This window comes from Anomalospiza imberbis, chromosome 16, assembly GCF_031753505.1.
Source record: "Anomalospiza imberbis isolate Cuckoo-Finch-1a 21T00152 chromosome 16, ASM3175350v1, whole genome shotgun sequence".
Taxonomy (NCBI): domain Eukaryota; kingdom Metazoa; phylum Chordata; class Aves; order Passeriformes; family Viduidae; genus Anomalospiza; species Anomalospiza imberbis.
In genome coordinates, this window is record NC_089696.1 from 11,102,102 (window position 1) to 11,117,363 (window position 15,262).

The window sequence follows — 15,262 nt, forward strand, 5'->3', positions numbered from 1 at the left end:
GTCAAATAACTTACACTTGGTATTCCCATTAAGTGCACCAGAACGACAGAGAAATTTCATCTGGTTGTTGAGTTGAATTCTCTCTTTCTATACAGAAGAAAAATCCCACCACTAAATTTTGTAGTATTAGAGGATTTTTTTTTTTTTTTTTTTTTTTTTTTGAATGGCAGTTCCTGCCTTTCCAAACACGGTGTTACTAAGCAGATGTCACCTCATCATGGAGTGCACAGGTCTAACCATTTAGAATATAAGGTGGAGATTTTCAAGAGAACCTGAGAGGAGTTAAACATTCACTTCCCACTACATATCAATCAGTGGGAATATCCAGTTCCTTTAAGCTCTTTGAACATCCTCCTCTAGATGCATAACAAAGCAACTGAGTCACAGAGTTGATCCTCCAGTACCAGTCACATCCCACTTGAAGGCACCCGGCTTTCACAGCCTTGCAAGGCTGCAGAATCAGTCACCTCATGAAGGCTCATGAGAGCAGGAGTAACTGGTGACAGGTCACCTACAACCCTTCTGGTGGGGTGAAAGAAAGGAAGCAGCATTTTAAAGAGCTTTAGTTGAAATAAACCCTTGTTTGTCCCTGCACAAAAACAAAATACTGCTTCCAGCTGCTCTGATGCAGAAGACAAAGACTTGCTGAGAAGAGTGGACGCTCTTTTATTTAACCTTTGTGTTTAATTCTGGAAAGCCTTAGCATTGAGTAATGTATTTGCAGAGCCACTGCCAGCTAATTGTTGTGTAAAGAAGCACACAAAGACACAGTCGTGTATACTGCAGTGGTAGAAAAATTTTACAAGGCCTGTTAAATTCAGCAGTAGGCATAATTTTTCTGTTTTATATATAGAGAGATAAGTTTAGACTCAAGATTGTTTCACGATCATGCATGAATACTATTTGCCTCAGGCTATTTTTTCTAGATCTAAAAAGGATTTATGTAAATAACTTCTCTGCTTTAACTCTGTTTTTTCAGAATGGGTGACATACTGCCCATATGTAAACCAGTGCTTTATGCAGAATTAAAAATAACCCCCATTAGGCATGGCGCCGCCAGTATTTGTGATGAAGAATATAAACTGTCTAACAAAACACTGAGGGTGAATCACAACCCCTAAAAAGCCACGAACTGACAGTATTTGTTTCTCGAGATAAAAATATCCATAAATACCAAATGTGTGTGCTTTTAGTTTTGTTTAAGAGAGTAGCTTACCTACCAGGCCAAATCCTGACATCACAAAAAGCACAGTCTGCTGATGCTGTCAGGCTGTTGTAAGGGGATTGATACCAAAGCAGATACAATCTCTGGGTGACTGCTGAGAGCACAACTTTGCATAACTAATTTAAAGACTGCTGCCTGCAGGCACCACAGTGGTAATTAAAGACAATAATTCTTGGACAAATGAGATGGATGTACTGGAAAATAAAGTCAGTGCTAAATTCACAGCTAATCCTTCAATGGAGAATTGGATCGTTTATTTTCCAAACGGCTGGGCAACTCTACCTGGTTTCATTTCCATCTCTGCTGCCAGATGATTCTTGTCTCCAAAATCTGTAATTTTTTCTTGTTTAAGTAGTATTCCTCATTGGCAAGCTCCAATTCAGCAAGACTGAGTGTGCTTCCATTTAAATACATGAATAGTTCCTTTGACATCCACAGCCAGCCAATGGAACAACCCACAATTAAACAACACACTTTTAAACACCATGAGGAATCAAGGCCATAAACAAGGCACAAAAGGCACAAAGAAAAGCTGGATTGCAAGGCAGTTTACCTGGAGAATAGCTTGGTGCTACCCAAGGAAGAAAAGCTTTGTTTAGCATGCCTTGTTAAATCTGAGTTTCCTCTTTTTGGTTGTTTACAACTAGAATTCACAGGACAGGCTAATCATCCAGTACCACTGATGATCAGGAAAAAATCTCCCACATAGTGAGGAGATCTGCACCAGTTTCCTCAGTACCAGACTTGTTACACCTGCATAATATATCTTGCATAGTCACACCTCCTCTGTCCCCAGGCCACCACTGTCTGCTGGCAATCTCCTGAAGCTGCAGCACAGGTGGGGCATTCACACCTTTACAAACCCTCACGGGATGCATCTGCACAACACTGGGACCATGCTGCATCTCCCTCTCTTCTGCTACCCCCAAAAAGGAGGGTGAAGGATCCCATCCAACTCTGGTCACTAAAAAAATCCTAACGTAGCTCAAGGAAGTCACGTAATGGATCAACAAAGCCCTTTGGCCCCCAATGCCTTGATTCTTTCTTTTCATCTCTCATCTTCCCAGTGGTTTAGCTCAAGATCTTGGGCATTCTTGGCAAGGCTTATTTAAGAGGTATCCACACATCTATTTCCATCCTTAGCCTTGTCCAGTGACTAGTATGGAAATTAAGGTGCAGTTTTGCCAGCACTTAGTTTGATTTGGGTCCCTGCTGCTACCATAAGGGGAGATCCTGCCCTGTCCGCTCCATCCTTCCCCTTACCAAAACAATCTGGCAGCCAGGGGCAGGGTGAAAGGAAGGACCTGCTCTGACTGAAAATAACCCTGCAGGGGAGGATTTTCAAGGAGCTGCTCTGGCTCACCTGGCCATGAGAGCAACAGGAACTTGCAACCAAGGTCTGGCACTCACTGTTACTTCATCCTTTGGTACCAGGTCAGAATTCAGCTTAAATCAATGGTGGAACCATACCCTGAGTTTTCTACCTAAGGTGGAATTTTTCTTGCACTGTTCTGCACACTGTAGCCATATACAAAGCACAGGCAGAAACTAAATCTGTGTTTGTTTTTTGACAAAAGACTTAAGTTACAAATGCAAGGCAAACACAGGATGTGTAAGGAATATGTCATAGCTGTGGCATCCTGTTTCTAAAATATCTTGCTCCTGAATGGTGCCGTCTTAGGTTTCTTCCACATGTATGAGGCTTTCCAGCTGGCCTGCAGCCAGTGCTTTAATAAAACATGGTATTATGCAGAAGTGAATAAAGCTGATGGCAATAATAATGACCTTGAAATTCACTAATCACCAGAAGTTTCAAGGAGATTCCAATATGAGATCAACAGGAGAACAACTAAAATTCACTTGTTAGCTATGGAAGGCCACTTTTCTCATGATAAATTATACCTGTATTGAAAGAAACCCCAAGTCATTAGTGACCCAGATGAAAAGTGTATTTTCTGAATTTGAAGACAAATACCTTGCTGCAAAGGAGCTGCAAGCACTTCAAAAAACTTTAAGATGTAAAATGATTACAAATTGAAGAAATAGTCTGAGAAAATATATATACTGAAAGTAAAGACAAAACAGCTAATAATATTAGGGGAGAGGTGACCAACAGCATAAATACATGGTGAAGCTTCATGGCCAAAGTAGCACTTCTGCAGGAAAGGAACCACTGATTACAGTGATCACATCCTAAATAGGACTCAAAAATATCCCATTGCTGTGAAAAATTTAAAGAAACAAGCAAGACATGGAGCAACTGGGGAGAGGTGAGAATAACCAAAAATGGTAAGTAGGCTGAGGAACCTGGTCTGCAAAGTGCCAATGTTCATCTGTACGTCTTGGTCCCAACAAGCACAGGTATTAAAGAATGCTCTTTATCCTCCCACCTCTGCCATGTAGGGTAAATACAAAAGAGTAAATACAAAAGAGTAAAGAGTAAATACAACACTGTGTACTGCTGAAATAAATACAGAGTCTTCAAGTTCATTTCTTGGTACTTTTTTTGTGTCTTCATAAGAGCTCAATGTTTTAGTAAAATCATTTAATACCATTTTGTGCCTCTTGCTTTCAAAGCTGTTTCACACCATTATACTGTTCAAAGGAACCAATTTATTAATAATGTGAGTAATAAAATATATAAAAATATTCTGAAAGCTGTTTCAAGCTTTACAGCTGTCTGTACATTAGTAATAAATGCTTCCAAAAATTGCATTAGCTAAATGTTAATCTACTCTCTTTACTCCTTGATGTACAAGTTTGACATAGCATTTGCACACAGATATGGTGAACATTTAACCTTTCCACTTCTTTATGTGGTCAGGAGGCCACCGAGCTTCTGCACAGGGACTGACAGATGTGGCTCAGCAGAGCAGACGGGCACTGGTGACATCCTGGAAGCAGGAATGACACTCCTGCTGCTCTCAGCCCTGCTCTCTCCCCTGTTGGTTATTTCAGTTATATTTCCTTCTCCTCCTTGGCAATCATCAACTTTGGGTCCAACCTCCATTCCCACAGCAGCTCACCTCTGAACTTCCCCACTGCCCCCCTCTCAGTGGCTGCCCCTGTCCAGTAGAGACACAACATCCTGCCAATGACATGATGAAAAGTTACTTTTTATTTTTATCCACAGTAGAAAAATGAATAATTTCTTCCTCTTGATTCCTTCTATGATTCAATATCAGGAAAGAGCCAAGTGGGTGTGCTTGTAATCCAGCATTACGTGATGAACAATGAAACATCTTCATAGCTACACTGCTGAGTTAGAAGAGATTAATCAGAAGAGGTCAGAAAAAGGTCACTCAGACTGGCCCCTTGTCACCAATTTTGACTTTGTACACCATTTCACAACTAGGAGGCCTTAGAGGATGTTAATGTGCTGGATATCCAGGAGTGGGAGAGGAAATAGAGCGCTGCCAAGTTATGGGTGTAATTCTATCTTTGCATAGACAGAAATCCTTCAGTGGCTGCAGAGGTAGAGCAGCAGGGCAGTGGCACAGCACTGGCCTCACCAGCCTCACCCACATGCAAAACTCCCAGGCAGCACTGGCCAAAACAAGGGGGGAAGTTGGTGCAAACCCTAAATCATCTTCAGAGCGGGTCTGAATCGTGAGATCACCTTAGAACCAGAAGGGATACAATCAGCAAGGAAATTCCCCTCGAGACAAACCATGCATTCCCAGTTATTCAAATAAGAACAGCAGCTCCTCACGGCTAAAACCGCATTCCTACTTCAGAGTGGGCATTTTGCCACAGGCTTTGAGAGATCCAGGACCTTACTCCAGAGTTTAACCACGTCCCATGAGAAAACAGTGGACTGCCATGTCACTTTGCAGAGCTGCACTGTTCTCTGCAATGTTAGCAACTCAAACATCTTGGCAAAAGTTGCTGATAACTAGCTCTGCTGCTTTTGGTACTGTTGCAGTTACATTTCCCTTTCATTGCACTTTTCAGTATAATTTTACACCAGAGACTCTGTGTGTGTAGGACATAGATGGCAGCCCCGTTTGAAGCGTGGCACAGGGAAAGATGTGCTCTAAAATAAGACTTGAAGAAAAGTATTCCCAACACCAGTGCAAAAAGATACTTTTTTACCTTAACCTCAGCATGATTTCTCATGCAACCAACCCTTCATATGGAATATCTGACACAGAGATAATATGCTACACTGTGCCTTTATAAATAAGGGTTTAAGTTTCACAGCTGCCAAGCAACAAGTGCAACACAAGTCAGAGCAGGCTAACACAAATATCTTTTTGAAGAAAGAAAAAATGTAAGAGTCATCCATTGTAAATGAGAAATTGCTAGTCAATCCTTCCCCCACCTGAACAACTCCTACATTTTGGTCAAACATTAAGTTAGATAAAAGAATGATAATATCTTCAGTGTAGAAAGCACTGATGAAAACAAACACAAACCAATAAACACCACCACTGCAGCACAGAAAACAAAATAACCTTACCCAGCTTTCCACCATTCCAAGAGCCCACATGAAGTAATTCACCACCTACTTCACTGAACTACATATTTACATTAAGAAGATGCAGACTGGAAGTAATGGCAATGGTATGCTCTGACTTGCTGACTTCTCCACACTTGACAAATGCAACCAGACAAGGGTAAGAACATGATGTCAATTTATTCCTTCATTTCAATCTTGTCTGAAGAGCAGAATATGCATCCTTCTGTGAGCTCCTTTTCTTTTTCCTGATGTCAGCTATAGCCTGCTGTGCTTATCATGAGGCTCGAACGAGGCCTCTGGACACATCCCTGAGCAGGGAAATGGTCTGTACCTGACCATGCTCCAGTGCACAACCCAGGAGCTTCTGAATCTTTTGACAGCAGAGGCAGAATACACCTGGCCAAGCCATAGTTTGCAAAAGCAGAGTCCACAATGCACCTGCAGCATGCACATGGGAGCCTGCGCCGGTCTTTTCACTCCTACCACATATCCATGACAGGACAGAGGAAAATGGGACACAGGGAACAGATAGGAGAGACCATGATCATGACGTGCAATCAGCACAGTGTAAGAAAAAGCACTTGTCCTTCAGATTTTGTCTCTTATCCTCTTTTGATAACAAATCACTGAAATGTCCTTTTTTCCAGCCCTAAAACCTATCCTTTCAGTGCCTGCCACATCAGCATGCTGACAGCATGATCAGGATTCACAGCAGTTCTGTACAAGAACTCCCCACTGTGGGTGAAAAATCTAGAAGAAATGTGCAAACTTCATCCTCTTCTAATTACTCCAGAAATCTGCATGTTAATATGACATCATTAAGATTGCAAAGTAATTAAACTGTGTAAACATCTGCAAGAGGGAGCAAAATTTGCACTCTTGGAATGTGCTTTGACTGCAAGCATTTGAATAGCCCCACTGAGGGACTGTGCTGCTGATGTTCTGCCAGAGCTAAAACCACCAGTGTAGAGAAAGTTTTTGTCTTTTCTAACCATGGAAGCATGGAAAAGAGGGGTTGGTGAGGAGTTCCTGACCTCACTGAGCCTTATCTGCTGCAAGGCAGGGCTGATCTTGTCATTCCTGGCAGACCACAGTCTAATCTGTCCTAATGGCCTCAAGTGGTGGAGAATCCACAACCTACCCAAGCAACCAGAGACCTCTTCTTGGATCTGACTTGACTCTCTCCCACTGCACTTTAAAATTGGTTTTCTTTACCCTCTGGCCCACAGAGCAGTTTATCACTCATATAGCATTATTCACATGCAGTTATAAGCTATTATTGCATCCCTCTGCCCCAACCTTTATTCTGCAGGCCAAGCAATCCCATTCTTCCCTCAGAAGTGATGTTATCTAGGTCTGTGATCATTCCCACCACTCCTCCAGGAATTTCCTCTGTTTTTTCTTGAAGTGCAGTGCACAAACTGGACACTGTTTTCCAGCTGAAATCTCTCCAACAATGGGACATCTTACATGTTCTGTTTAGTTACCCCAGAAAAACATTAGTATTTTCAAAAAAAAAACTTGACATTAGTGACTATTATTCAGACCACGAGTCACAATAAGTCCCACATGATTTTTCCAGGAACTACCAAAACTGCCAAACTGTCTTGTAGTCATAAAGGTGTTTTTCCTGCCTAAGGAATACTTCTCTGCACTTGGCTCAGTGTCAATCCATCCTGCTTTTACCAAAACATGCCTTCAACCTGTCAGCCTAATTCTGAATGCTGCCCTTGTCTCCCAGTGTTTTAGTAGCCCTTCCCATCTTCATGTCAGCTAAAAATTCAACACTCGTGGCCTGTCCCACTGAGGCTACTAAGGACAATAATGGTGAAAAGCAGAATGACCCCTTCAATATGCCTTTCCACTGGAATGATGGACCAGTGATACCTGCTATTTGGTATCATTCCACCAGTTTTGCACTGACTCCACACTGGTTTCACTAAAGACACACTTCCCTGGTTTTTCTTTATGAAACCATCATAAACAATAATGTCAAAAACATTACTGGAAGTTGAGCTCTTTGGCGTCCTTTGTGCCTCCCCCAGCTGTACAGCTTGCTATCAGTTCTGGAAAGACATTTTAATGTCTTTAAAAATCACATTGGCTGTTACTGAACTCTTTGGTCTCCTTCGGGTGCTTATACATAATTTGTTTGCTCCAGTTTTTCCAAGAACAAAACAATTTACCTGTCATTCCCTTTTATCTCTTTACAGACATTATGCTTTTCCTTTCCCACTCATTCAGCACTTGACCTGTCTTGCTTGAGTTTCAGAAGTAATGACAAATGCTTCTGAGATTGCTTTAGCTAATCAAGTAATCTAGAATAAAGTTTATCAGGCCCATCTGTTCTGAAAATATTAAATATGCCTGAATACACTCTAACCTGTTCTTGTCCTTTTTTACCTTGTGATTTTACCCTCTGTCATAAAAGCATGAGCATGTTTGAGGGTGCATCTAGTGTGACCCAAATGCACCAGTGAGAGCAGTTCTGGACCCTGAGATGAAATTTAATCTAATTTCTTGTCCTCACACCAAGCTATGAATTCCCTTGAATCATAAAGATCCTCATACCTTCGTTCATTGTCATCAAGATGAGCAAAGAGCACATTCTTGGAGATGGCCTTGGCCAGAGCAGTCATAGTTTTATAGTCCTTTGGAATAACCTGTAGAGAAAAGAATGAAAGGTAATTACAAGCCTGATTGTATTTCCTCACAAATCATGAAATCTGCAGAAAATTCCACTATTCAAGAAAATGGATGTAATTTGATTTCAGGCACTGAGACAGGATTAGGCTATAATATAAAGCCACTAAGAAAGTAATAAATTACAGTTTTGATAATGTGAGGATAAGAAGTTTTGTTCTCAAAATGACACTCAGAAAGGAAATATAAAATCAGGGATGACTGGGGAGAAGGATGTCCAAGAAATACTGTAATTAGGAGGTACTGGCAGCTGTGTAGTCTCCTTTCAAATATCTTGGACTGAGGAAAATGTATTTTATGTTCCTCTTCCCTCCAACCCATATCAGAAGCAACCTACTTTTAAAAATGTGAAAACAGCAACCTTTCTTTAGGAAAAAGGTAAAAATGTATTGATTACTTCATAGTTTTCAGTATTGCCTGTGGTATAAGAAACCAAGCTCCTGATAGGCCCACTTGAGTCAAAATCCTGTGCCTTGGCTTCATGGCAAACAAGCAGAATTTCCATTTGAGAATGAAGAGGTTTTTATTTGTTAATTGGAGAGATATCAAAAGTCCTGTTGTGCATGAATTTGCATAAAATAAAAGTTGAAATTCAGGTGTATTTCCACTTTGGAAAGCTAAGCTGTCCATTTTGGTAGCCATTTTGGTAAGATGTCGGTAGATAATGTATCTCTCTATTTGCCAAGTATCTTCTTCTACCAGTCAGAGACTCCAAGATAAGGAGAGACACAAGAAATTTGTAACAAAATTATGACCTATCAAATATATCCATTGTGTTTGATATTGTGATTTTCCATAATAGTTTAATTATAACAGGACAGAATCAAGCACAGGAGAACTTTTAAATGCTAAATAAACCTTACTGCAATATAAAAATCAAAATCTATTTGCCAGTCTCAATTACTGCACAGTAAAGGTCTGATGAGGGGCATTTAGATCTCACATTTTCTTATGATAGAAGTAGTGTATCTGTCTGTTTCAAGTTGCTGCCTGTGTTGATGTGCAGGTACTTCCATTCCCTCATCCTGGAAAGGCAAGGAATTACCCATCCAACCAAAAGAAGGATGTCTCAAAGGGTAAAACTGATGTAGAACCAGTTCCCACAAAGAATTATCAAGATTTATTTCACAGGGAAATGCTGCACTGTGCAGATCTAAAGTTAAATTGGCTTAAGACCTCTCTTGTATCGACTGTTGCAGTCATCAGATTACTCTAATTAAGTCTAGAGAAGTATACATATACTGCATGTTTGTATCAGAGTGAAACCTGATCTAATTTATCTAAAAGCTTAAATTTCTCAGTGTTAAATTCAGCCAGCATCTTATTCTTGGTTTTTACCCTATCAGAGGAACACTGGATTGAATTGCAGGCCTGAACCCTTGCTCTATTAAGAATACACCAGCTCAGCTTACTGCTGATGAGCCAAAGGGTAAATAATCAGATCACTACGACACTCAACTCCAGCCTTTCTGTCTGATTATGAAATAGCACTGACTAGCCTTTCTCAGTGTAAATTTGCAGCAGTGAAAGCCACAAGGCTTTGTGGGCTTGTTGGGGCAGGGACACAGAAAACACATGAGAGATTCTCTAGGTATGACCAGGCATCTGACCAAAGTCAACTGCTGGTAAGAATCACTTGGACATTTCTTACATCACTCTTCCAAATAATCATTGAATGTTCTCTTCAAGCTGAGAACCCTCTTTAGAGCAAGATTGCTGTTCTGTTAGTTGTTAACTGTGTTGTCAGATGTGTTGACAAATATTGCTTTCTCTAGTTCAAGGATGAACTAACCCTCCACAGAGATCTTCCTCAGAATGAAGCCATGCCATGTGCTTGCTCAAATCACAAAGCTAAATCTCTTTTGATTTTCTCTCCTGGGACATAAATCATTTCACTGCCTCTAGCACTACTCATGCTATATCTCACCCCTTCAAGGAATCCTTCAAACTGGCTTATAACCCAGATGTGTTTCTATCCAACACCTGAATTCAAGCCAGCAGTTCTTCCTGACTACGATCTAAATTTCCATCTGTTTGCAATAGTCTAATACAACCTTTGCCTTGCTTTTTGCTCTTTTAAATTTGTTCCATAATTTGTCCTTTCAGTGTCTCCTTTTATTTCTGTGTTCTAGAAATCTGTCACAAACACACATCCATGGGTTTCACCATGGGATCCATTTGCTTATGGCAGAAGACAAAGCACTGACACAAATCCTCCCAGTGCTAGTTCTACATTCCTTCCAGCATCTGTAGCTGTACCAGAAACTATCCCCTAAATTATTGTTATTTAAGATCAGTCAGTTCCTAGGAAATTAAAATCACAACAGGGATAGTCACAGAACACACAGAATATTATCAGTATTGCTGCTTCTGGTTCTTGCCTACTCATGCTACTGTCAGGGCTCACTGACATCACTGCTGAGAAATGAAGAAAACAAAGTTACTTCAGGTTCCATTATAAACATAAAATAATTGCTCAGGGGGGTGGGAAGGGATGTTTCCTTTGATTTTCAGAAGAGTCAGATGGAACCCATAATAAGCAGAAACAAATGTGATCTCTTAATGAAAGTTTTTTAGGGGGATATTGCAAAATGCACAGAAAGAAAAGTGTTTTAAAGTGGCTTCTGAAGTATCACACAAGTTTTTTAACAGTGCAGGGCATTCATTAATGACTTGACCACAGTGCTATTAAAATTTACCACACACTTGCAAACATTATTTAACTGCCACAAGAATACTCTTACACACTTGTTTTTAGGATGAATGGCTCTCCTAATTCTTTTTTTCTTGGGACAGAAATCCCCAGAGCAGCCAGTGAACTTGTATCATAAGCAGATGACAAAAGCACATCTGACTGCAAAGGCAAAAATCATTCTGCCAAAAAACAGTGACTGACAAAATGCATTCCCATAAAGAAAAAGCTCTTTGAGTTAAAGCTACTCCAGGCGTGCACAAAAGCACATTAGTAGCATCTGTCAACTTTATGAAATACATTTTCAGCCTGGCTCCCTAAACAAACATGACATATGCTATTGTAATGTCTCTCTTCCAATAATCTTTGAAAGATTTAGCCAGTGTCAAAAAAACATGCAGAGTTATTAAGAGATATCAAAGATATAACATAGCTAGATATTTTTGTGAAAAAAGGCAGTTAAAAAGAGAGAAGCCCAAAATAGAGCTGCCAGTGAAGAAATTATCTTATTTGGCATTGGCATTTCTTCAAAGACAATGGTCACACAAAATCACCCAAGTATGGTCAAGAGGCTTCCAAAATTCAGTGGGTTAAGTGGTACCTAATCAACATGGAAAATATGTGCCTGAGCAGTCTAGGAAACCCAGATTAAAGAAAACTTGAGGCAGATCTGACTTTTGGAAACAAAAAAAAAAGACCCACAAAAAAACCCCAAAAACGAACAGGAAATGTAGCAATAGAAAAGCTGTCTTCTGATAATGAGAGGTTCTGATCAAACTCAGAAGATGCTGAAGCCAGTGATTATCAAGAAAATGGCTGAGAATTACTGACCCTGTTAGATGAGCAGCATACCTCAAAAAGGAAGGAACAGCGAATGCTGAAATCCCATTGATGGGGAAAGTCCTCAGTCAAGGAGACAGAAAAAGACCTTGAGTGTGAAGATGGTCAGGCCCTGCTCATGCCAGCACGAGGACTGGCCCAGGAGCCCAAATCAGGGACAAAACATGAGCCACCCGATTGTCTTGTAGATCTCAGAGGCAGAGAGATGGTGCCAGGTTACCTTTCTGACGTAGGAAACAGCATCTTCCTCAGTGTACACCTCTGCACTGACCCCCCCCCTCCTGCGCCGCGCCTTCACCACCGGGTTGGGGGGCGGAGGGGAAATCTCGTCGTCGTGAGAATCCGACTGGGAGCTGGATTTCTGCCGGGCCAGGATTTGCTTGCATTCTTCCTGCAAGGCAAAAAGAGACAATGAAACAGCTCTCACTGGATTTAGTCAATTTGCCCTTCTTTTGTGGCTATCAGCGACCCTTTCAGTTCACACTGCTGAAAGAAAATTACAGATTTCATGAGAATAGCATTAACTGCAATGTGTGCACAGGCATCTGACCTGTTCAGCTCTTTCTTACACATCATGGCAACCAATGTATATAAAGTGCAGGAATATCTTTGCAGCTACTCCTTGTTGAGAAAGCAAAACTTCTTTGGCTTAGTCTCCATCATCACAGCTGTTATTTTCTCAGTTGGCTTGTATATGTCGTTGTCTCTAGTACAGAAACGTGTCAGAAGTCACACATTGATATATTAGATAGGTTTCTTCATCCTGCTCTGCTTTGCAAGCTTACTATCACCACAAACAACAAAGATGCTCCCTACTCCAGAATTTCTGCCATACAACTGATTTATAATCAATGGGACTCCTTCCAAGCAAATAAGATTCAAGGTAGGCTCCAGAGGACTATGAAGGATGGTGGCTGGCCTAGCACCAGCTGGCCAATAGGGAGGTTATTCTCCAAATTTCATGCTTGTGGAACAGAGAATAAAATAGGAAAGGGAATCCCTGAAGAGAGAGTAACAAGAGCAGAAAACAGTACAGAAAACTTTCAAGAAAGGAGGTCAGAGTTGCAAGATTGTCAATTGATACACTGAATTTGACTTCCAAAGGATAGAGACAAACCAGATTACCCATAATTATAGTATTTTCCCAGAGCCCCATGTTCTATCCCTCAGCTTCCTGGGATTCAAGGGAAAGCATAAAGGAGTAAAATTCCCTTTGCATCATCCATGTCTGTCAGTCAAAGGAGCAGGGGCTGTCTGCTCAGACCCAGCCCTCTTCTTCACCCCCTGGCACAGCCACAGCACACTCACTGTCCCTGCTGCTTCCCCAGAGCCTTTGGGGCTGGCTCATCCCAATCTCCACTGATCCTGCCTAAAGGCAGGGGAGAACTGGGGGTGGGGTGGACCATATGTTCTGTTTCCTGCTACAGGAAACCAGAGGGCATGGGCAGGGGGAACACAGGCACTGTAAGGAGGCAAGCTGGCTGCTGCAGCAGTAGCCCAGTGTTTCATCTGCTGTCACCTCCTCTGTGTAGGCAAACCCCACAGCCTGGTAGCCCCAGTGCCATGCTGAGGGATGCACACGTAGCCATCACCCCATGACTCCCCCAACAACTCCAGGATTTTTCAGAGAACTCCGCTCAGCAGCACTGCAGGCTACCCAAAAGAAAACACAGCAATGCTGAGCTCCCTGCACACCCCATAAACCAACATTCCTCCAACAGGGATGCCAGGACCTGGCCTCTGTCCTACAGGAAATTTTCAGTGAGACTTTCCATTCAGAGCTAGGATGGGAGTGAGTGGAGGAGGGAGCATCTGGGAGCACCAGCACGAGTGGCAGATCACCAACATCACCAGCTGGTCCCACTGACAGAGGAAGTGACTTATCCACAGCTCATCAGGTATGGCACCAGAAAAGGGCAGTACAGAAAACTGGCACAAGCTCACAACTTTCAAGCTTGCAAGAAAAATGGATGATTAATATATGTTTTGCCATTGGTGTTTACATCGAATCCATCATGCCACCTGTCTTTTCTGGTTTTATTCCAGTCAATTCCTGCACCATCACTGACACTGCCCTTCTCTGACACCAGTTTTGATGCACTATTGCTACTTGAAATAAAAAACTGAACAGTATTTCCCATGCTGCATGACTCAAAGTAACAAGTCACACATTCTTGTTTTGAAGAAGGCATTACTGAAATATTTAGGGGACAAGATCAGAGATAAAATGTAGAGGGCTGGCTAAAGATCTGACTTTTCAAGATCTTGACCTGCCTTAAAAAGTGCCAAGTTCTTTCTGAGATCATTTGGGGCTTAAATTTGGCTTACAACCCCAAAACTCCCAGGCCACAATACAGTTGACCTCGGTGCTGTAACCAAAAAACCAGAATTTCAGATGTATTAAATCCTTACTGAAACTTTTTTAATTTCACATTCAAATAGCAGCACTAGCTACGTAAAAAATTACTCAATTAGATTTTCCTATAGTGTAAGAACTGCAGATCCTATTTCAGCATTCTTATCAACTTCTTCCTTATTCCTCTCTGTCTCTAGATTCCTAAATTACAATCAAGCAAAATATTTCAAGTACAAATGTGTGCTATATATTACAATTATATTTAATATCTAGTCTTTAAAAACAAAAGCTATGACTGAATTTCAAACAACATTCTGACTGCCTATCTCTGATCGTGTTAGTGGTCTCCGACTATATCAAATGAACACAACCAAATGCACCTTCTTCATGGGCTTAACTGATAGGTAGTAAAGACCCTTCTGAAGAATAGCAGCTAAAATTTAACTAAAAGGCAAGTACAAGAGGGCAGTCGGGTGACTAATGGTGTGCAGCACTTACACAGTTCTTTTTATACAGAGCATATTGACTCAGCGAGAAGAGTAGTAGTTTACCACATTTGAATATAAAATACACTCTTCTCTCTTCAGTACACATTGCATAAAAGCCACTTCCAAGGAATTAATAAATAATATCTCCCCCACCCCAGCAGAGATTTATATACAAAAGGAAGCTCAGTGAGATAAAATTAATACTACAAAGCATGCTCTTAATCTCAAATACTTTTAGAAGCCAAAAAGATTTTAAAGGATTATAAAAGTGAGTTACGGTGTGATTCATTTTAAAAGGAAGTCTCTTCACTACAAACTCCTTTTACATAAACAGCAGGCAGTTGGCTGGCTGGCTTTTCCATACGCCGCTATCTGCAGTCTGGGAAGGATCCCCATTCCTGAACTAGAGCGTGCCTTTTGCAAATAAAAGAGTTTGCTCTGTCCTGGGCTGAGCTTTCAGAGAGACGTCTTCCACATATCCTGGGGTAAAACTGCA

The 15,262-nt window shown here is 41.2% G+C and overlaps 1 protein-coding gene across 1 annotated transcript in view; it reads right to left on the reverse strand.

Annotated features, from left to right (window-relative positions):
- Positions 1-15,262, reverse strand: part of PRKAR1B (protein kinase cAMP-dependent type I regulatory subunit beta) — a 92,399-nt gene that overhangs the window by 69,196 nt on the left and 7,941 nt on the right. The window contains exons 2-3 of the mRNA XM_068207006.1: positions 12,143-12,313; positions 8,259-8,350 (exon numbers count right to left, since the gene is read on the reverse strand). Coding sequence (XP_068063107.1) covers positions 8,259-8,350; positions 12,143-12,313 — 263 coding nt within the window. The remainder of the gene's footprint in view (positions 1-8,258; positions 8,351-12,142; positions 12,314-15,262) is intronic.